Genomic DNA, 23,610 nt, shown 5'->3' with positions numbered 1-23,610 from the left:
GCAAGAGACAGTCTGATATCAGTAGGTTAAGTTAAGAGCAAAATACAAGTTGTCCAAATGGCTGATTCTGAAGTGACGTCTCACCGCTGCAATAGATGGCTTCTTCCCATCTCCTGCTGGAGGATGAGTGACATCGGCCCCGAGGAAGATGACAGGCTGCTGGAACACAGAGGGTCTGCGTGGACAACAAGAGACACAACATTACCTCACCATCAATCTGTCATGGCTCAACACAGTGTTTTCACAGCAAACAGAGTGAGCCAAGAGAAGAACATGTCAATGTGACGAGGTGATACAATTATCTTTAAATGCTAATAAAAGGAGGCCGATAAGTCCATGCAGCAAGGTCCAACAAGCTCTTAGTGGATCTTTTCTTGCCGTGTGGATTTTACCGTTGGTGTGGAACCAGGATGTTGTTGATTCCTCCCAGCTTGACGTTGATCTTGAGGCAGAGGTTAGAGAGGGTCTGAGGGGACGTCTTCACCACGTTCTTCACCTGCACACACTGCGTGGCCATGCCCAGCAGGGTGTCCCCCACCCGCTTCACCTCAGCTGTGGGTCAGAGAGAGGGGATATTCCTTTAAAACACTGCAATCACTTTTAATGCATGCACTTACATGCCTCACAAACATCATACGACTGAATTGAGGCTACATGATGTCAGGTCAAGAGGTCAAGATCTCACTTTTCTATACACACACAGACTATTGTTTTATACAAATGTTCATTTTTGTACCATAGACGGGTGTTTTCCCCGGCAGGATGACGATGATGAGCTGCAGCCCGGCGTAGGTGTTCTTCAGGTGTCTGAACATGGGCTCCACGCTGTCGGCTCCCTGGGCGTATTTACAGAAACAGGGCTGGCCTTGGATTGGCATCCCAGCATCCTTTGAGATTTTACGCAGCTGGTCTGTGAAGCTCCTGAACATAAAGGAAGAAACACATTACCCTACATGACACTTTTCATTCAAAAGGACCAGCCTTATGTTTTTAACATCATCGCATGTTTATTGTTAGGAGTAAATATGTGTTCGAAGTGTATTTTCAATTCTCAGAAAAATAAATGTCATAATAACAACTCTGTTCTGTCATACTTGGTCATTTTCTAAATGTGTTTTAGATGAAATGCATTTGACATTTCTTATCATCTCATATCCATAAATGTTCATTATCCTTCCTTTAATGTGTATATTTTTTAGCACTCCAACTTAACTAAACTTATGTAACACTAACTTTTATTATTGTTTTTTATACCTGTCTGATTCTATTTTAGTTTGTTTTACTAAAACATTTTCTCATGGCTTTTTAATGACTTTTGTTAAATGTATTTAAAATGTCATTGTATATGACTGTTGCAGTTGAAATTATTTTCATGCTTACCTAAACAATGTGTGGCCTTGCCTAAACTAGGGCAAACAGTCATTCTGCTGAACTCACTTGAGGATCTCCTCTCTGCACTGCCTCTGGGTGGCGAAGCAGGCGATGGCCCACATCTTGATCTCCACTCCGGTGTGAAACTGCTTCCCCCTCATGTCCCACACGCCGTGGCTGGGCGTAGCCACCGTGCGGTTCTGCAACGACAGTGCAGGGTTGATCTCCTGGGGCTGGTAGTCACACAGAGACGTACAGTACAGAGGACAGGACAGTGTTTGGATTCAAAGGTGTAAAGAGCTCAGGCAGCCAGTGGGAGATCAAGCTCAAGTGATTCTTTGAAAAGGCCGATCATGGCATTAAGACTAATTGTTTTCGGATCAGGTCATGCATTTAGCGTGTATTGCAAGAAAACAGAATTGTGTTGCAGACATGCAAAACAGAGCATTTTATGAAAAAAGCTTCTCTTTATGATCTCTCAAAACAGCAAATATCAAAAGTTCATACGCATTTATAGAAAAAGATGAAAGAGATGCAATCAGAGTGTGAGCAAATCAGATATACATTTCTTTTCTTTTTAAGTCACAGGGTCTCCACAGACAACCGGATGGGTGTCTCAGTTTATAAATAGGTCATATTGATAACAAACTTTCATTATGCAAGAATCACACTGACTGATATTTTCTGGACCAACTGGAGGATACCCAAGTGTCTCAAACACACACATTAAAACACACACACATGCATATGAAGCGTGATTTAAAGGGAAGGTACCATAAAGGGTTCAGAGCTCACCCTGCCGCCATATTGCAGCATGGGGGCCGGCAGGACGCGGCCCGTCACCTGAGCCATCTCGTCTCGCACGCGGAACTGAAACTCCTGCACGAACGGGTCTGCCTCGTAGTTTGCACTCCGCACCTGAGAGGAGAGGGCATTATTTATTTTACAGGAGAAAAAAGAAGAAAGAAAAAAAGGAAGCTTTGTGCCGTTTAGTTTGATGAGCACAGGACACTCACCAGCCGGCTGATCTCCTCCTGTCGGTCTGGAGCAGAGCGCGCTGTGGCTTTGATCATGGTCGACGTCTGGTTGTCTGTCAGTTTTTTAATGCAGCGCTGACCAGGTACAATGTTGCACACCTAAATGGAAAATGGCAGCTCAACTTCAGGCTAATCACATTGCACATTGGTCCTTCAAGTAGTTGACTTAAAGTCCTGAGTAACTTTGAGACAATTACGTAACTTTGACGCTGCATTTTCTTTTTACATTTCAGTTGTCGATTTAAAACCATGCATGAAAACTACACCTCTCTTTCATGTTATAGTTTGACCTCATATTTATTTGTTTGTGTATTTATTCTTCCTTTATTGTACTCTTGACATTACTGAAAATGAGAACATGCCCTCAATAATTCCACACGTTTAAATAAAATAAATAATAAAGGTTGAACGAATGAATGAATCCCTCTTTTGATCCAACCTGATTCTGAAGAAATTACCATTTTGTTCCAGTTCATTCATTCAGCTTGAATTTGTATTATTGTTGTCACATTTCCCAAATGTTACTTGCATCTCAGCAACAATTCCTGACATTCTTTAATTAAATTATCCGAACAGATCTGAGATATGGGCTACTTTTAGCGGTCTGGAACCAGACTAAGCTTCACACATGCCGAGGCAAACGTTACAAGCTGTCTGTTGGATATGAATCAAAGATTTATTGTATATGACACCTATACTTGATTATGAGAAAATAGATCCTCTACTGTCTGAAACAGTAAACTTCGAATATTGTTTTACACTAAAACTGTCTTGTCTTTAAAACGTTACCATCCACAATGAAAAGAAATGTTTTACGATGTATCTTCCAAAAACTGATTTGACCAGCTTTGGCCACGGCATCCCTTTAAATGTCAGTCCTTACCTCCAGGGGCAGGTAGGTGTGCTTCTGCTCCTGGCCCACCTGCAGACAGGGCAGGTGGGGGTACTTGAGCTGCAGGCTGTACTTCTCTCTGAAGTACTGCGCCACGGTGCGTTCAACTGTCTGACCGCTCTCAAGCTGCAGCGGAAACCTGAGGATTCGAAGGCGACAACAATCTGTTAATGACAGCTTTGATTGTGAGTTAACAGCTACAGCGATGCGAAAACATACGTCTGGAGGCTGGCGGGGCGTCGTGTCACATTGCAGACTCTGTACTTCCTACGCATGGTTCCACAGTGTGTCACTTCCACTTTGAGACCTGTGAAGTCAGGGCAATAAGCAACATTTAGGTGACTGAAGCTTTTATTCATTAGAGTGGAACAACTGAGAGGGCTTAGATGCCTACTTGACCAACATTCAGCTTTTATCTGTACCTCCTTTATGCATCAAATAAAAAAAGAAACACTGAATAGTCGACAAGAACATCAACAAGTCAAAGTATCTTCTGATGCTATCACACAAAGCAGTGCATGGTCTCCTCGTACTGCAGCTCAGTGAACGCAGGCGCTGCCTTTCCTCGGTGACGTACCTTTGATCTCTTTGGTGAACTTGACCCTGTGGGAGTCGGTGAGAGGGCGGGGCTGCTCGTCAATATTGTGAATGTCCAGGACCTCGCACATGAACTGGATGACTGGCTGGGCTTTATAAAACGCTGTTGCTGACACTGAGGAGATAAGAGAGGAGATCAAACTGTTAGTCATGAAGGCAATAACTCAGGTGCAGCTGGATGAGGATTTATTTAGAGCCATGAGACACAGAGATTACCCAAATGGTACAGCCCAAAGCTGGGTAGCTTAGCTGAGCATAAAGACTGGAATCAGGGAAAACAGCTAGCCTTACTCTGTGAAAAGGAAGTATAGTCCCAATTCCAAACCGACCCCTACACACTATCACTCCGTTTGAGCGTTCGTGTGGAGCATCTGCCACATTAGGTGTCATTCCAAACCAGCCAGTGGGGAGTGGGAGTTATGAAGCCCCCCAACAGCTTAGTTTGCATCGACTTAACCAGCTGCCCTACCTAACCATGTGCAATGTTGTTTGTATCCATCATGAAACACACTGTTCAAATTGGTCTGTGCATTTTATTTCTATTGTTTTTACTTAGGATCATATAAACTTGTGTCTACAAAATGGTACAAGTCTTGTAAAGTTTTGTACGGGGACGGTTGCAAAAACCAAGCAGCTCATAAACATCGGATTTAAATGTGAAAAGAGGTTTACAAAAAAAAGAGAAACACTGCTAAATAGTTTTTGAATGTTGTTATAATTTCTTCTTTTTTTCCCGAGAGAGACTGATTTGAAATGTACGAAAAGTACATGCCGGGGAGAGGGGAGTTTGTCCCAAAGCATGCCTCTGTATATACACCCTCCACCTGAAAGAAGGAGCCTCATTCAGCTGAGAGCGGGAATGTGTAGGGGTCAGTTTGGAATTGGGCCATAATCAACCTCACAGGAACTCTAGAGATTTCCATTTAAGTCAAGTCAATTTCATTATACAGCCAAATATCTCAAAACACACATTAGCATAAGGCACCCTCTGTCCGTTTTTACCCATGCTTTGGAGAGGGAAACACTTTGGTATAAAAAAACCTGAGGGGGAAAAGAATGGAAGAAACCACATGAGGAGCTACAGATGAGGGATGTCTATCCCAGGAAAGACAGGGGTCGTGTTAACAGGATAACCCTAACAATTTAGACAATCCATATGATGACTTTGCCTGGCACGTTAACTTCTTCAAGTATCTGCTGGTTGATGGTGGTGATGACAATACTAGTACAGTCGAGCACATTCAAAACTTTAGTGTTGTTCTGAACCATTGGTTTTTATAAGAAATAAAGAAAATATATATCATTTGGTGAGATTTAGAGTAGCTTGCAGGTGGGGTTTTGATGACTTTAGAAAGAGCTCAGAAAGTTGTGTCTACCAGTTTTACGATAAGCTAAGCTAACCAAACGCTGGTTGTAGCCTACATTTACTTCAAAGACTTAAGTGTTATTATCTTCCAATCTAACTCAGCAAAAAAAAAAAAAAATATATCAATATATCATTCACTTTTACATATTTCCAAAAAACGATTCCTCTATATGCTTTCTCACCATCAATGTTGAGCATCATTTTCCACATGGCTGGCCGTACTGACTGATGGAAGCCGAACCACACCTCTCTTCCTCCACCTAGCGGGTGGTCGTAGCCCTCTGGGGAGGAGAAGAAGGAGCGTCCCACAGGCGTGTACCTGATGAGGTTCACAAAGGCATATGTTAGTGGAGCACACAAATAGACCAGGAGTTTGAGTTGCAGAGTGGTTCACAGGGTGCAGCGAAGCACTAATGCTGCCTGAGTAATGGAATCCTTCATGTTACTAAAAGCTATTTTGGTTATAGATTTCCCAAATGGCATATTATGAGGTATATTAAATCAACAATGTTTTTTATCCATGTGCGAATGTTTCTTCAAACCCCCATACTTAAAAAAAATCCACATTCCGCATCTATCACAATATATAACTATGTTGTGGTCAAAAGACTGAATAATAAAGTAATACAGTAGCTCCAGGATGCAACTATCCTTGGATCATATTTCATGAGGAAGAGAAATCTCTCATGCTTTATTCAGTGCCATTGAGTTCAAACTCTTATCTTCAACTTCCTGCCATTGAAACTCAATCTGTAATATCGTACATCTACAGGATATAGTCATCTTAATTATCTTGATTCAAAGAAACTGGTAATTATCTTAAAGAGCCTGTGACAGCCTCCCAACAACTACTATTATACTACTATACAACAATATTGGGCTACTAGTAATCTCGAACCGTCAGTTTAAAAAAGAAGTTGCGATACCGTTCCGATAAATATCAATAATTTCGAACATCGCGGGAAATTCCTTCGACTCATTTTGAAGTTTTGGGGGAAGCCGGAAGTGACGTCAATGCGGGAACGCTTCACTGTGCGGCGAGAGAGCCAAACACGGACAAAGTGTGTTGTCATGCGTAGAAATGGTGAATTACTGAGTTTAGTCACGTTAATAACGTTTTAATGAAGTTGACTACAGTATATTCATATTTGTCAGTGCTTTCATGTCAATTCGGCGAACATAAACATAAATGATCGTGGTGAAGATGATGATTAAATTAGGATTACAAATCGGTAGTGAGAGCTGCTGAATTTCCTCCCGTAGGATGTGATATAAAAACAAATCGATTATTTTTGTAGTTGTAAACTCAAGTGGATGAAACTACATTTATTAGTGCTTTCATGTCAATTCGGCGAACATATGATACATTAAATGATCGTGAGAATGATGATTAAAAATCGTTTGTTTGAGCCGGTCTGCATTTCCTGATGAGAAAACAAACCGATGCTTTTTGTAGTTGTAGTACACCAACATGGATTAAACGTGTGGTTTTTTCACCACAATGTTGGGGAAATTAATGGATAAAATGCACGGATTATTATTATTATTATTCCCACTCCGATCGAGACACTAGGTCCACCGTTTCCCCGCAGCGAGGCTCCCCCCGTTGACAGTTTACGTGGGCTGGGTGCAGTGGCGGACTGGCCATCGGGACGAATCCCGATGGGCCGGTACCGAAGTGGGCCGGTACCGAAGTGGGCCGGTCGGATAAGTCACTAGCACATCCCCCATAGGCGGCGCGTGAGGCTCAGGTTTGGGAAGGCTAAATAACTTTTTTTACCTGACGCTACCCGCCTCCGGCGTCTATAGAAAAGAGATCAACTCAGTGTGCGGAGTTTAAATCTCTCAAGTCATATTACAGGATAAAGGAAATACAGTTTAAACTGCCGTATGCAGAGAAGACGCCGACGTGTCGCACTTATCATTCATATTACATCATCAATCAGATCATCGATCATATAATATCATAATATATCATATATTTCCTTATCTGAGTCAGCTTCTCCAGCCGTGCAACACTTACAGTGTCACATACTGTATGCAGAAGTATTATTTTAAGCAACACATTATGTTGACGAAACACTCGAGACAAATGTAATTAAAGTCAGATCCACTCGTGTCTTAGATGGGGCAGCGATATCATAAAACTATACGCTTTCAAACACTCGGTAGTTATTTTTTAACCAGTTGTTCTGTATTCACCTTGCAGCAACTCTGTGGCTTGTATCCTGGATTATATGTTAAAGTCATGGATGTTTAAAGCTCATATTTGTGTAATATTAGTTTACTTTTCATTAATGAAGTATGACGCTGCGCTGTCAGTACACTTGTCCCTGTTTGTGATTGGTCAAATGTAGCTAACCCCGCCCCTTTCACGTGAACGCGTTCTCAGCTGGTGAGAGAAATCCTGGCTTGATTTACCGAGTTGATAACCAGCGTCGTAGGACCGCTTAGCGAGATCTCGTTTGTTAGTTTGTTGTGGTTAGTTTGTTTGTTACTCAAACATATCCAGTGTATGTTGAACTGGCTTCGTAGTACAGGGCAGAGGTGGCTGGCAGCGCTAATGTCAAAGACACAGACATTGCATTATATTTGTATTTTACCAGGATGCAGTGACACAAATATTTGGGAAGGCTTAGCCTTTCCTAGCCTACAGCACCCGCCGCCCCTGACATCCCCCACTCCCCCCGTTGACAACTTACTAGCGGTACCGAAGTGGGCCGGTCGAGAGTCCCGGGATGATTTTTAGTCCCATTCCACCACTGGCTACATGACCGTATGATCGCCCATATTGACGCACCTAATAAACTTCTAACAGATACAACATAAACCGATCCTTCAGCCTCATATGAGCTCTCAGACACGTTCAAAATTAAACTGTCTGAGCTGTCTGAGCTTGCTGCTATGTGCACCATCGTGCGTTTACATGCAGATGCTGGGATCCTGAACGGTGCAGCTGGAGCGCTGTGCCCGCAATGACATCACACATAATTTGGCGGGACTTGAAGAATCCCCGAGCAGATCCAGGAAATGGTCAACATTGAAGGGCAGATTAATGGTTATCAAAGTACAAATATCCAAAATCAGTTCAGTAACGGTTTTCAAGGGGACAATATTTACTCAAATTGATGGGTTTGGATGATGGGGGAAACTCGTGTCACAGGCTCTTTAAATATTTAGCTAAACTAAGCTCCTAATACGATTTCAAGTATTTATGCTGGGGATCAGAATTTCTCCTTTCCTTTAAATATTCTTATAAAAGAAAAAGTGTTTATTTTGAAAAACAACTCTTTGCAGAAGGGAGGAGACTCACTTCATGGAGGGCAGGTGTCGCAGCACCACGTCCACAGCGTGAACAGGGTTGGTGCTGATGGGTTTCTCCAGGTCCACGGGCTCGGCCACAGCGCGTCCGTTCAGGACTTCGTGCAGCATGTGCCAGCTGACCAGCGACACGAAGCGGATGGTGACTTTAAACGGGCGGTCCTTTCCACCGTCACCTGGCAGGGTGACATCCAGATCCACCTGGAGAGGAAAACAACTGTTATTGCGGCTGAATGATCAATGATAAAAAGCTCACAGTTAAATATGACTTTGGTAGATTTGGGTTTAAGGCTCTAATTGAAAAGTTGACTTGAGAAGCTATTCACATCATTTAACCATAAATGTTTTGTTTGTTTCATTTGAGTTTGAAGCTTCAAATGCATGTTGTAATTGAATATGCCGTCATCACTCTATACATAAATGAAACATCCTCAAACAAACCATTTTAATAAAGTATTCATTCAGATCAAATTAGTTGTTTATTTTTTGGGAATAAACTTTCTATCATGAATATAACACTATAACTTGTTTTTGTAGGGCGGAACACTAACAAATATGGATTGAAGCAGATCATTTTGGTAGTTATAAAAATGTTTTGGATTTTGGGAAGATCTACTTTCTGGATTTATTGTAAATGTTTGGATCATACAAGTCAAAAACAATCCTACGCAGCCACCACTGGAATGCAATCATTCAAATTGTATAATACAATACAAGTTTATTGTAAACATTATGAATGAAGCTAACCTTACAGCTATAATATTTGTTACAACCCAACTAAACTGTGAAGTTCTTTGTTGGCCCCATCAACTGAAGTGAAGAGTCTTACCCCACCAGTGGCGACAGGAAGTGGGCTAGCAGTGTAGAGGCTTCTCTTCCCATCGTAAACTGGCAGACAGTCGCCAAAGATGGTCACCTTGAAATGCTGAACCATGGAGTCCACCACCTCCCTGACAAAGACCCCGGGGAAGACCCACATCTCCAATCAACATCAAGTATGAATCTAATCTTACACAGCTCAAAGACATTTCAGGGATAAATAAAGTGCTATTGTTTGTCCTAGTGTGCAGTCTGAAGCTCTTCCTGTTACCTGTTGACCCGGCGAGGACACTTATCTGGCTTGATGTCCACCTCATACAGATAGACGTCGATCTTGGGGATATCCACCTGGAAGCAGTTAGCCAGAAGCTTGATGGGCTTGCCGAGAGTGCCATAGCAAGGTCGCCGTGGCAACGCAAAAAGTGCTTGGGCTTCAGCGGGTGCTCCAACGTCTCCTACAACGACACATGCCAAAATATGGTTAAAAATGTATGTCGCACTCTGGCTGTCTTGTATATTAGACTATCTACCTCGATATTTCAAAAATTATCACCATTTTTTACAATCGCTATACCCAGATCAGTAATCATGAACGAGATCTCCCCTTTCAGACAAGCTCAGAGAGGAAGGAAGTGGTAAATATGGAGGAAAGAGCAGACGCTGGGTGCTGGGACGTCAAAGATTTCCTCATGTCAAACTGACAAAACTGAAACAAACAGAGCGGCGCCGTTTCCCCCGTCATTCTGATAAAGTACATGTCAGAAGGTTACGGAGTTACGTGGCATTTCAAATAAATAGAGCTCAGCGATCACTGAATTCTTCTGAGTGACATGGCCTGTGCCAGACTGGAGGAGTGGACACACACACACACACACACACACACACACACACACACACACACACACACACACACACACACACACACACACACACACCACACACACACACACACACACACACACACACACACACACACACCACACACACACACACACACACACACACACACACACACACACACACACACACACACACACACACACACACACACACACACACACACACACACACACACACAAAGTGGAAAGTACAGTCGGTGAAGAGAAAATCACACAACCACACTATTTCCATAGATGTGACTCAGAGGATCCACACACACACATGTACATGACAGAGTCTCTGTTTCCGAGTGTTTAACTTGTAATGAAAGTACAAAAGTGTGACTGAAAAATAAATCCTGATGAATGAAGCCGTGAAATGAGTGGTACAGAGCAGCAGTCAGGCCCCGGGGCTGACCCTGACCAAGCATCACTCAGAGACACTTCTGTTTCTGCTGATGCATCCTCAGGTCGCTTCCTCCCCTGTGCCGTTCCTATGGTGATGTCGCCCGTGTTGCTACAGTTTCTCCATGGCAACTAAAGACATGGAGGAGGCAAACGGGAGCACAACAGATTTGTCTGATCTTCTTGGAGCTCCAGTCACCAAGGCTGTGTCTAGAATCACTCGCCACTCCCTATTCACTTCAAAAGGAATTATATATGGATGACTATAAAGTAAGCTCATGAGCAACATAAAAAAGACCTTTATGACACTACTTTGGGGATTTTTGTGTACTACTAATTACATTATTGTTGATGCATAATGTAAACCTTCAAGATCTACAGCTGCTAGTTTATCCATATGATGTACAGACATGTATTTCTGTGATAAAAGCATAATTTCTCTCAAATTAATAAAACAATGTGGTTGTTTGTGTTGTAGGCTGCTCTGCTTACATTATAGACATATTGTTTTACATCACGTTTCCTTCATGATGTATATAATGTTTGCTTAGTCACCATCAGTTGTACACTAATGTTCATGATTCTGGGACACTGAGTAGACTATAAAGGGTATTATATAGGGATGCACGATAATTATCGGCCCGATAATTATCGGTCCGATATTAGGAATTATGACGTCATCCCGATAAACCCGATACCAGTATTAATAGCCCCGATAAATACAATATATTTTTTGGGTGAAAAAAAAGAAAAAATACTGCGGTGTGGGTGGATTGGGATGAGGGGCGCTTGTTTTTCACTCGGCTCCTCCCGTTTTGCCAGTACTGTGGTATAATTAGTGGTTTAGGAAGAGGGGAGTTTTTCACAAATCCAGCGCTCCCTAACTCATGCCTGGCTGTGACGTAAATGGTGTGCGGCCGTGAAGCCAGGACAGTAAACAAACATGTCGTCGGTGGTATGGGCGTTGGAGCTATGTGCAACTCAAGGCATATGCTCGAACCGGAGCTGCCTGGACGCTGCAATCATGTTGACGCTGAGTGTGCTGACTTTTCGTACAATGTCCCACTGTCTGACTTCCTGCATAAAGTCAAGTGCTCGGCGCAGTTGTGGCGAAATGTCGCACCTCTGTTTTCATTTAAACAGCTCCGTATATCCGCTAGCTAGCACCAGATGCTAACAACAACAATGCACGTAAGGTCTCTCTCTCGCTCGCGCCCAGGGGCGGATCTACGGGGGGGCAGCTGCCCCCCCACTGTAGAGCCTTTCCCCCCCAGCTGCCCCCCTAACTTTTGTTTCCCTAAAACTGTACTAAAACAAACCTACACTATTTCCACAAGCTTCTCAAGCAACAAAACAAGCATTACATTAGTTAAAAGTGAATCATTTTAAATATAATTTTAGGCCCGTTAAAAACGCAGCTACGGCCCTGCATTAAACTGCGGAGCGGCGTTCACACAGACCGCGGCTCACACCGCTGCAGAGAGGGAGCGAGCTGTCCCAGTCAGCTTCCCCTGGGAGCATTTCCCTAACCACTAGTTTTGTTTTTACTAAGGACGAGAGCTTGAAACTAAATATTAATAAAACGCTGCCGTTTGAATCGATAGCGTTTAACAGACGGGCGCTGTTTGGGGCGTTACGTTACAAAATACTACGCAGACAGCGTTAGCTGGGAGATCGATCACTTTGCTAAACTACGCAGTAGCCTACTATTAAATCCACGTAAACTACACATCACAGCAATGAGGCCAGATCAATGAAACCAGGATACATCCTTTACTGTAAAAACTGGATCCAAACACAGCTGCCTGTGTGCGCTTGATCAATACTTTTGTTATATGATATGCTACTTATTAGCTAGGCTACATGGCCCTATCGCGTAAAGTTATACAAGCATTTGTACCAGTGCTTTTCACAAGTAGACTCTTGCAGGCCAGAGTATAGGAGTGATTCAACAACAACAAAAAGACATATGAGAAGTGATCAGGACGAACAGAAAGAGGAAAAGGAAAAGAGAGTTCACTGAAGAGACCAGGAGGGTCAGAGCAGGAGGAAGAGGAGGAGATGAAGAGACCAGGAGGGTCAGAGCAGGAGGAGGAGATGAAGACATTAGTGAAGAAGAAGAAATGTATGTGAGGAATAAAGATGAAGTATCAGAAAGAGGGACAGAGGCAGGGATCAGGAGGCAGATGAAACTCCAGCTGGACCACATGGTATGTTCTTATTCTCCTTACATATTCCATCACAACAGCACAATCTAGCAGCTCTTAGTATTGACAAATATTGATTGAAATGTGTTGCTGCACAGGTCACCTTCAGCTCTCTGAAGAGATAGCAGTGATGTCATTTGTGTACTTAATTATAAGTTGAAATGTTGAGCTTGTCAATCTTAAATCTGAAAATACAAAAACTGAAATATAGGTAAGAGAATAAACTGACACTTTTGTGATGTAATTCCCTCAATGCAGATCACACTTGGACTGATCCATTATTTTAATAGGAGGGTAAATGGTATGGCGTGACGGGGTTGAAACAAACTGAGGGACAATATTGCAATTTCATAGATAATTCAAGTATTTTTTCAGAATTTCTTTTTGATCAGTTAAAGTTGACAAGCATATGATTATATTAGCAGCAACATTTTGGGATAATTGGCCATTTTGATATTAAATTAATATGTAATAATGCTTAGTGAGGACATGCAAATATGTCTGTCTAATACTAAGTCTAATACTCCTGTCTGCCACAAGCGGGCGACAGGAGCGGGGCTGTCAGCATCAGCTTGTAGATGGTATTTTAAACTCGATGCGCTCTGAAACTACGGGGCGGCCGAGGAAAAAAAATACACATGCGTTAATCGCGTTCAAATAATTAGTGGCGTAAAAATTTTTTTAGAAGCAGGAAGTTATCGGTATCGGTTTCAAAAAACCAATATCGTGCATCCCTAGTATTATAATGCATCATAATTAGGGATGGGTATCGTTAGGATGTTATCGATACCGGTACCGCTTATCGGTATTTTTCGATACTTTTCAATAATTTGGTGCTCAAAATTATAGACATGAATACAAGATGTGAAGATTAAACAGTCATTTTATTGTAATGTTCTTGCAGAAATAACTGTATAACTTATACATTAGCTTCTCAGAAGCAGACAAAACTAAATAACATATCTTAAAGGGGCCTGGCTCGCCCTATCATGCTTTTTGGGGTTTTCCCTCAGACAGAGGATGAAAAGAGGCATTTTTTAACATTAAATTGTAAATCAGTTACATCTTCATCCAGACATTTCAAACTGACAACCTAGCTCGACAAGAGATCCTTAAAACATTGTCCTACAGTGACATCATGCAAAACTGTGATATGAAGAAATTGGTAAAAAGGCTAAGATGGCAAAAAGATAAAGGCGAGTACGTATATTATTCTGGATTGTACTTTTAAATCATCACAAAATAAATGATGTGCTGAACTGAAACACGTCAAAATGTGTCTGAAGGTTTAAACATAGAACAAAGTATTTGAGCTTAAAATATGTCAATTCCTAGTAAACGACCAACAATTGCTGAACCATACATTGAAACGTTGACCTTTAACAACATTTAAATGCAGTTTTCTAATTCACAATGACATCTGTAAGTTTAACTGGTTTATAAAGCATTCAATGAAAGGTCAAATTATTATAGGTGTAGGAGCTCACATGAATACACTGTCAGTGTTAATAAACTAAAAAAAAGACACGGTGATTTGCCTGCAAGACTTCACTCAGGTAAACGAACCATATTACCCGTGCGCAGCAGCTAACCTGCCTGCGAGCCTTCGCTCAGGTCACATTTACACACGGCGCGGCTGAAGCCAGCTAGCACTATTAGCACTATCGCTAGCAACCACATTGTTTAGGCCAGGGGTACTCAAATACAAATCTTAAAGGTCCAAAATAAATGTTTCAATAAGACAAAGGTCCGTTTATTACGGTCATTCAAACTTTTAAACAATTGCAACAAGATTCTTAACACGAGGTTGCAAAAACTAAAATAATCTGTATGCAGCAGTTTTCATTGTTATTGTGTCTGTGCTTGACCCCTCAGAGTCGCAGTGTAAGAGCTGCACAGTTATGAATAAAGGCAGCTGCACCCTCTTTCATTCAGCATTCCCATTATTGCTTTATAAATGTCTTGCCCCCTTGTGTGTCCACTGAGGTTCGTCAGGCCCAACACATCTTCAACAAACTCCCCCTTTGCCTCATCATAAAAACTCACAAACACCAGCAACTGAGCATTGTCAGTGGTGTCAGTGGACTCACCCACAGCTAAGGAAATGCACTGTGCATTTTTTATTCCATCACAAAGCTGATGAATCAAATCACCAGCCAGTATTTATGTTCTTCTGGTTGCTGTGGAATCTGAGAGGGGGATTTGCTTGATTTGACCTGTTATTTCCTCTTTTTGTTTGCCTTCAACATGGTCTCCATCACTTCAGTCATGCATTCTTTTATACTGCAGTTATTATCCAGTGGAAAGTCCTTACCTACTGGTCTAGTTAAATCAAAGTGGTTACTTTTTTTTGGCTGGGCAGTGTAGTTTTACACACCGTCTTATTTGACTTTCTCAGGACTTAAAACAGTTTTTTGGGGGCAGACCCCCTCAAAGAAAAAAATATATTTACACACGTAACGTCATCATCTTAATAGTTGTGTATGCTCATCCGTGAGCAGAGCATCAAGTTGACATGTCTATTACAGCTGCGGCGATTACCATTTTGTTCAGCGAAACGCCTCACAAACGTATTAAGATCAACAGCTTTAGTGCGTTTTGATTCAATGCTGAGTACAGCCAAACTTGACAGTCTCTTCTCTGTCATTGTAGACCGCAAATACCTCATTCCTTCAGTGCTTGGGTCCGAATGCTTCTCGTTTTGCGCCGTCCAGTTCAAAATGAAATCGCCGCCAATCGTATGTCCACGCTCGCGCCAGGACCGGGGGAGGGATTACATGACGTGCATCTTGTGCTGCATTCACTTGCACTCGGACATTAGAGACTTTCTCTCATAAATGTCCGATGAGCCACAACTTTTCTTTCAAAACAAAGCTGCCAACTGGGGTGGCAGGGCCTATTTTTAGGGTTTCAGTTGCCACCCCGGTAGGTGAAACTAGGCTACTAGCTACAGTACAGATGGAACTAGATGAGCTGTTAACTCTTGCTCTGAATTTATTTATTTTGTTATTCTCGCTCTGACTTAGACAGGTTGAAAGAGACACAAACATTTTTCCCACCCGCATTCCGCGAAGACCCGCCCTACTGTGCCTCTGATTCGCATATTGTTTGGGGGGAAACAAATGCTGACTGGATGCTGAATGTGATTGGACCAAAGCGTTGACACACACAGGTGGAACACAGTGGAACAGTCAGACATGCAGAGCGCTGTTTGCAGTGGACATAGCGGAGAATTTTGACTCGTTGCGAATGCGTTGTGGCGATGTCTCACATATAATACAGAGAGATAATACATATGAAAAGTATAATTTGCTCAGAGTCCGGAGACAGTGGTGGTTCGGTCCGGATCCGGACCGGAGTCCGTAGTTTGAGGATGCCTGGTTTAGGCTGTCAAATACGCACGCTGCACCGTTTTAGATTCAATGAGTGTCTCGTTTGCAAATGCTTCATTAAGTTGCTTGTGTTACCCCCTTTACAAGCAACTAATTGAGTACATAGATTGCACCTTGCACTATCGCCACTACATTTTTAAAGTGCACCCAGACCTTCGATCGCTTCGCTCTGTCCGCCATGCCTGCGGGAGTCTCACAACAATAGAGAACCGCAGTGACACGTCCTAAAACCCGGAAGTAAACTTCTTCCGGTTCCTTCGTCAAAAACGCAATGCAATTTCTCCATAGGATTTTGGAAAATAGCTCGAAATAAGGTCTGTGGTTGACACACATTTAAGAGAGGGATCACGTTTTGTTCAGCCGGATAATCTCCACATGTCAACCCTACTTTTATAATTTTTGAATCATAAATCTAGTCGCCAGAAGCAAAATGCTAACGTTATGCTATAAACGAACTACAAGCTAGTACAGCAGCAGGGTCGCACGACTTCAACGTCATGCCAATTTAAGATAGTTTCAACTGACTTGCACTGAAACTGCACTTTGAACACTTTAAATATATTATTAACATTTTAAACTGTATACCCCGGTTATCTAGGCCCTTTTTTGTTTGTTTAATGTATACCACGTTTATCTAGGCCCTTTTTGTTTTGTTTTATGTATACATGTCACACTGTGGAAAACGATATTTCTGGATGTATAACACATGTAGAATTTTTGACAATAAAGCTGACTTTGACTTCCACGTGCTTGCATATTTTAACAAAGCTTTTCATTTTAGCCACACTGAATTTAACTAGAAGTCATGGCTGTCAATGACCAGTCTGATATCGTTTTCCAAAGATGACAAGAAGTGTAGATAGAGGAGAGAACCACTACAAGTCAGGACACGTACAACAGTGCAGCCTAGATGAAGGTGTGCTTACCGGTGTTGTCAAGGCTAGCATGAGGGACAAGGTTTATAGTGTCGGTGAGTAGTGATAGCAAGAGTACCGTTAACCTAGAGTTAATTTATTCACATTAGTGACATTAATTCCCATCAACAAATCCATTTTATGTGTCACATTAAATCTTTATTACACACCAGAAAACACAGAAATATCCATGAAATAAACATACAGTATAGGCTATAAACAATTAAAGGGATAATTGGGAAGGCATTACAAATGTAAATATATTTTAAATAATAAAACAATCCCACCACCACAGGTATCTACAGGAGAAGAGGGAATTCTCTCCACAAAATGTGAATGCCCATGTGGAGAATGGAAATGCAGTCATGCGGCTGCATTAGCCATCTTTGCCATCCACAATTTCAGCTGCACTGACACCCCCTGTCAGTGGAAGAAGCCAAAGGCAGCTAAACGTACGCATTCAGTGGAGGAGCTATTTCCTCCAACCAATAACTAATTCAACCCGCTGACAAGAGAGCCCACCTCCGAAGATCGTGACTGGCTGAGGGACAGACTCTGGGGCAGGTTATCAGAAATGTCTTGGCTTCTCTCCCCAGAGCCAGAAGAGGAACACTACAGCTTGGAAACACTTACTGTTCCTGAAATTATCAAATCTGTTGGGCATCAGGGACCTGAGGCAATTGTGGCAAGCATGGCATTGTCTGAGGAGCAACAGAGGGCAATTCAGGTGGCTACACTGGTCAGCGAACCAACCCAAACTGGCATTTGTTCAGGAAAGGAAGGTTGACTGCCAGCAACTTTGGAGCTGTCCTGAGGTCAAAGCGTGTGACTGCTTCCCTTATTGCCAGGGTGCTAGGGCAACAACAGGCCCTTGATGGTGTTTTGTCTGTACAGTGGGGGACTATGAATGAATGTGAGGGCGTCAGGGCATTCACCACTGCAACCCAGATGCAGGTCCATGAGTCAGGTTTGTGGCCCTCCCAATCAGGAGTGTTGGGGCCATCTCCAGATGGTCTGGAGGTAAAGTGTCCCTACGGAGCCAGGGAAATCACAATTAGTGAAGCATTGCAAATCAAGGGCTTCTGTGTCAGTAAGGAAGGAGTAACATTCAGCCTGCGTGAGGAGCATCCTTACTGGCACCAAGTGCAAGGTCAGCTTCACCTCACTGCAAGAAAGAAGAAGAAATTAAGAAATTGTGAATCGTTTTTAATTTACATTTACTCGCCTTTGTAATGTTGTGGTTGTTAGAGTGTTAGGTTTCCTGTCAGCTCGTCTGTTGGGAAGATATAAAATATTAGTTTCATGGAAGTCACACCGTCACATATAAGAGCATTAAGACATACAGTACATAGGCTAAAACAAAAACATCTAAAGATATAACCTTGCACTTTGATAAGTCTCGTGAACATTTACACTATTTTGACATTTTTATAGATCAAAATTGAACTAAAGAAATAAAGGTAGATTAATCCATATTCAAAATAGGTGTCAGCTGCTACACTAATTATAATAGTTATATTTCTTAATTAAGATAAGAGATTACTGTATTGATCCCAATTTGGGAAATGTTTGTGTTGCAGCAGCATAACAAGAAAAACAAAATATAAGTTATTATATATACAAAAGTATGTGAGGGATGGAATATTAAATTGAATATAAATGTAAAATGTACATGTGATTTTACGTCCAAGAGAAGCTATGGAGCAGAGAGTTCTCTGCCAGCCAGAGGTGATTTGTTATTAGTTCAATATGTCAAACTGATTTCCGTGACTACAATCTTTAGTTACATGGTGAAACGTTATGCTGCTTGTACTAATTAGACTTATCATATAAGCCACACAGGTTTTAATAGGATGTATTCATTATCTTTACTTATGTTGCAGTCTTTTCAGCAGTGCCATCTCTAAAACGGCGATACAGTCACTACCCATCATTTAAATGTCACCGTGACATGGACAAAAATTTAACGTCAGCTTACCTCATATCACGAATCCAGACTCTCCTTTGGAAAACATTGGCCGGGAAACGATAGAACGAGCACGTTTCATGCGAAGACCTGTGGCTGCAACCCGGAGCAAAGCAACAAACCATTGCGTAGCTAACTAGTAGCGCTAGCTTTAGCTAACGTTAGCCAACGAAACGAACTGCCGAGTAAAATTGGAAAACACTGGTAATTAATTGTTCTATAATTTGTAAAACTACGGTGTTAAAAATGACAATTTCAAAAATACAGATTCTAATGGTCAGATATAGATATACAGATACTAAAGATACTACAGATACTAAAGATAGGCAGGTACTTACTTTCAAGCAGAACACGGGGGAAAACAAACTTAGCGGGAGTGTTTAGGCGTAATGACGTACAACGGCCTCGACAATTTCTGTAGTCCTATTCAGCCACTCGGTAACAACCATCGTTTTTGAGACACGTAAACTCTTCAAAAATCACCAGTGGGGTCACTGCTGATGTATTTAATATCGTAGAACAAAACGTGAGTTATCTCTTAAATTTGTGTCAACCACAGACCTTATTTCGAGCTATTTTCCAAAACCCTATGGAGAAAATGCATTGCTTTATGACGAAGGAACCGGAAGTGCTAAAAATGCTAACTTACTTCCGGGTTTTAGGACACGTCACTGCGGTTCTCTATAATAAGAGCGCTGTTGAGAGAGATGACGAGTGGCATTTACAGTGGCCAATCAGAGGGGTCTCAACCCGGATACATCACACGGGATGAGGGTTCCCAACCAGCCAGAATGGTTTAAAGTTAAACTAAGGAAGTAGACGTAACACATATACCGATAGCAGCACCATTTGTCCAGCGGCTTAACGGTATACCGATACCGTCCAATCAGGTACCGGTATTGACTTAGTACCGGTTCTCGATACCCATCCCTAATATTTCTCACTATACATTCTGGCAAACTTTTTATATATTGGACTATATGCGAATAGTGAATGATTTGGGGCAGCCAGAAAACTTAATGAAATGTAACTTTTTTAACTTTATTTTAACTATCAGTTTCTTATTTTCACGTCATTCCAATGCTTTCAGTATTTTTTGGTTATTTTATTATCAGGTATTTTTCAATATTGTCTATTTAATACTTTTATCAATCCATTTTAACTACATCTGCCCTTAAGAAGATCCCGTTAGTTCTGTGTGTAATGACCGGTAATGACTGACAAAATAAAGGCTCATAGCGAGTCCTCCTCTCCTTGCTTTTTCTGTAGAACGATTTTGTTTCAATGTCTTAAGTTTTATGAAAAACTAAAGAAAGGTGTTTTAATCATCAATAACACACACAATTCCAACTTAGATTTTCTTTCGAGGAAATGTAGAAAACATCCTCAACTAAGACAGCAGCATTGGGATATATACTTTTTAAATCATCTGGAGCAGAGAGAGGATCTGTGGACTATTGTTATTGATTAATGCATCAGTGTTTCTTAGGGTCACAAACACTAAACTCACAACAAATGAAAGCGTTTAGTTTATTTAATAAAGAGCACATGTTCAATGTGAAAAGTGACAGTAGATATAGATTAGTTGCAATTTGGTGCAAATTTAAAACACATTTTTTAAACACCTTGAATTTCAGGGGGGGGGCAGGGCTCCGTTGGCGGGGTGCAGCGCCCCTCCAAGACAATGGTAGGGGAAACACTGACCTCATATAGTGACCTTACTATGTAACACTGAAGCTTCTATTGGCCAGTGCTCCAACACATTGTAGGTGATAGGCTAAGGGGCGGGACATCTCTAAGGTTGACCAATTACAGCTAGCCAATCAGAGCAGACTGGGCTCTGTTTCAGACAGAGGGTGAAAAGAGGTGCTGCAGCACAGGCAGTATGAGAAAAATAAAGAGCTTTTTGAACATTAAAGCATGGAGACATGTCCCAGGAGAGACACTAAATGCAAATAAAAAGTCAGAAATTGAGCCCAATAGGGCCCCTTTAATAAAGCTAATTATGATTAACATTATTATCTTCCAGCTCCTTAATCATGAGGATTTACAGCTTTTCTATGTTTACTTTACACTATAAATGTAACATGTCTCTGGGTTTGGACAGGCTGACACTGTTTGCTAAATGTATGTTTCTCTCCGATAGCTTTGTTCTCACAATGTGTGCCCCTTGGCAACCAATGTAAATTGACAGTCCATCCACGCTCAATTGATTTGTAATTATGAGAGGGAGCTGTTAACTGAACATTATTCAATAGCTAGGGTAACTATAGCAGCAGCTGGTTTGAAAGCCTGCCCTTCAAAAAAGATGAACACACACCCACAAACACACACAACTGAAAGTGAGTCAGCCCCTCTCAGGCTTCAAGCACACCTGACGGGATCACCACCTGCCACTGACAGCTAGGAAGAGAATGACGTAGAGAAGATACAGAAAAGCCTGCGGGACTGGTTTGGGGGAATACCTACAAACACACGTGCACACCGAGGCGCAAATATGACCGGTAAAACTCTGTTGAGTAACAATAAAGCCAGTATATTATGACTGTTAGAGCTGGAGATGGGAATTTGAATGGGGTTTTCAAGCTGAGCTGCTTGTCCTCCAGTGCCCATGATGCAGTGCAGTGCACAGTGAAGGAAGTATTCAGATTGTGTACTTTTACATTACATTGCATTTAGTGTACTTGAGAAAAGTAGTAATACTACAGAGCAAAAATAGTCTGATACAAGCAAAAGGCATATAATTAAAATATTATTTAAGTAAATGTATCAAAGTATTGTTCTTCTTTAAGTACCAGAAGTGAAAGTACTGTAGAATCATATAGATTGGATAACTGGATTATAGTTAGTGATTCTTTATGCGTTTATAATTTTAATTTAGCAAGTGCTAAAGGTGGAGCTGTTTCTAATTAATTACTTTGTAAACCTCAGCTTAATGTATAATACTACAACATAATTGAAAGGTTAATTTAAATGTTTTATCAATAATATATTTATGAAAATCATCTAGTAACTAAAGTTATCAAATAAGTAATAGTTTTCTCTAAATTAGAATAAAACAGCATAAAAAGGAAATAATCTAGTACTAGTGCATCAACATGGTACTTAAGTACATGGTTTAGTTACTTTCCACCACTGCCACAGTGTTAACAATTTATATCCAATGGTGTAAAGTAAATAAGTGCATTTACTTAAGTACTGTACTTAAGTACACTTTGGAGGACATTGTATACTTTGGGTATTTAATTTATTTTGCTACTCTGTACTTCTACCGGACTACAATACAGAGTTAAGTGTACTTTTACTCACCTACATTTAATTAATATCTTCAGTACTTTGCAGTTTGTGGAATAATGATATGAAATATAGTCATCACTGAAATATGACTTAAGTTACATCTGCAGTATAGAAAGTCATTCAACAGGTTCCATCTTTACCAGCTGTGACACATGTATCATTATAATCCATTACTATATATGTTTCTGAAGTGGGCCAATCTGCATAATGAGTACTATTACTTTCTGTTACTTTAAGTATTTGTTGTATGCTAATTATGTTGTGCTCTTAATCGAGTAACATTTTTGAATGCAGGACTTGTACTTGTTAAAGAGTATTCCTACACTATGGTACTTCTAATTTGACTGATTTACAAGATCTGAGTACATCTACAACCTATGCTGATATCAACTTGCCGATCCCAAATGTGCAATCATGGGGGTCTAACGTGTGTCTAGCCTGCACACTGTCTGCAAATAACTCAAGTGCAGCACCTGAACACCAAATTAAGCATGGCGGTTAGTCGGGGGATCCCACCTGTTGTTCCGATTTCCATTCATGAGGTCTCTGTCCGGATGACCCGGCGCCCAGTGATTACTTCTCCCCGCACAGGTTAGGACTCGGCTACCCGCTGGCCGACACGCCGCACTCCGGCTCCGCGGTTCCCTGCTCCCCAGGCTTCGGTCTCTGCTGAGTGTAAGCGGGCCGCTTGAGGGGTCCCCTCGGCTGGAAGTATTCTTCCCCACCGAACTGCCTTACCGAAAATGACAGCTCAAAGTAGTACAAAATGTACCCCAATCCGTCTTTGGAAGTTCTTTATGTTGTATCTGAAAGAAAAACGACGTCATGTTTGGAGTTGGAATTGTTTGTGACAGCTTTATTCGGAGTTGGTTAAATTTAACTGACGGTGGTTAAGCTAACAGCGACAGTTAGCTTTAGCCGACGACAACTAGCAACTGACTGGCAACTCGACACAAAGCACCGGTATGAATATTTACCCTGTCACTGGCTGAATCCGTCGTCCCGGTTGGTAAACTTGAATATCCTGGAGTTGTTCTTCTTTATCAAACAGATATAAGGGGTTCACTGCCCCGGCGTCCTCCTCGGTATTGGCGAGTACCCGGTCTGAAATCTGCACTTACACCGCCCTCTTGCTCACTAATGTAAAG

At 41.6% G+C, this 23,610-nt stretch overlaps 1 protein-coding gene across 4 annotated transcripts in view; it reads right to left on the bottom strand.

Moving 5' to 3' along the window:
- The window catches only part of ago3b (argonaute RISC catalytic component 3b), a 31,253-nt gene extending 7,643 nt beyond the window's left edge, over positions 1-23,610 (bottom strand). For 2 of the 4 annotated variants that reach the window (XM_034235984.1, XM_034235985.1), the window contains exons 1-15: positions 23,440-23,610; positions 22,979-23,268; positions 9,675-9,858; positions 9,414-9,534; positions 8,577-8,785; positions 5,446-5,582; positions 3,878-4,012; positions 3,520-3,607; positions 3,292-3,439; positions 2,388-2,507; positions 2,146-2,289; positions 1,438-1,604; positions 737-921; positions 393-552; positions 85-175 (exon numbers count right to left, since the gene is read on the bottom strand). In XM_034235984.1, coding sequence (XP_034091875.1) covers positions 85-175; positions 393-552; positions 737-921; positions 1,438-1,604; positions 2,146-2,289; positions 2,388-2,507; positions 3,292-3,439; positions 3,520-3,607; positions 3,878-4,012; positions 5,446-5,582; positions 8,577-8,785; positions 9,414-9,534; positions 9,675-9,858; positions 22,979-22,997 — 1,908 coding nt within the window. In that variant the 5' untranslated portion in view covers positions 22,998-23,268; positions 23,440-23,610. The remainder of the gene's footprint in view (positions 1-84; positions 176-392; positions 553-736; positions 922-1,437; positions 1,605-2,145; positions 2,290-2,387; positions 2,508-3,291; positions 3,440-3,519; positions 3,608-3,877; positions 4,013-5,445; positions 5,583-8,576; positions 8,786-9,413; positions 9,535-9,674; positions 9,859-22,978; positions 23,269-23,439) is intronic. The other 2 variants (XM_034235986.1, XM_034235987.1) reach the window with 1 other exon arrangement.

This window comes from Gymnodraco acuticeps, unplaced genomic scaffold (assembly GCF_902827175.1).
Source record: "Gymnodraco acuticeps unplaced genomic scaffold, fGymAcu1.1, whole genome shotgun sequence".
NCBI lineage: Eukaryota > Metazoa > Chordata > Actinopteri > Perciformes > Bathydraconidae > Gymnodraco > Gymnodraco acuticeps.
The sequence above is the reverse complement of the archived record's forward strand: the minus strand, read 5'-3'. Positions and strand labels throughout refer to the sequence as shown.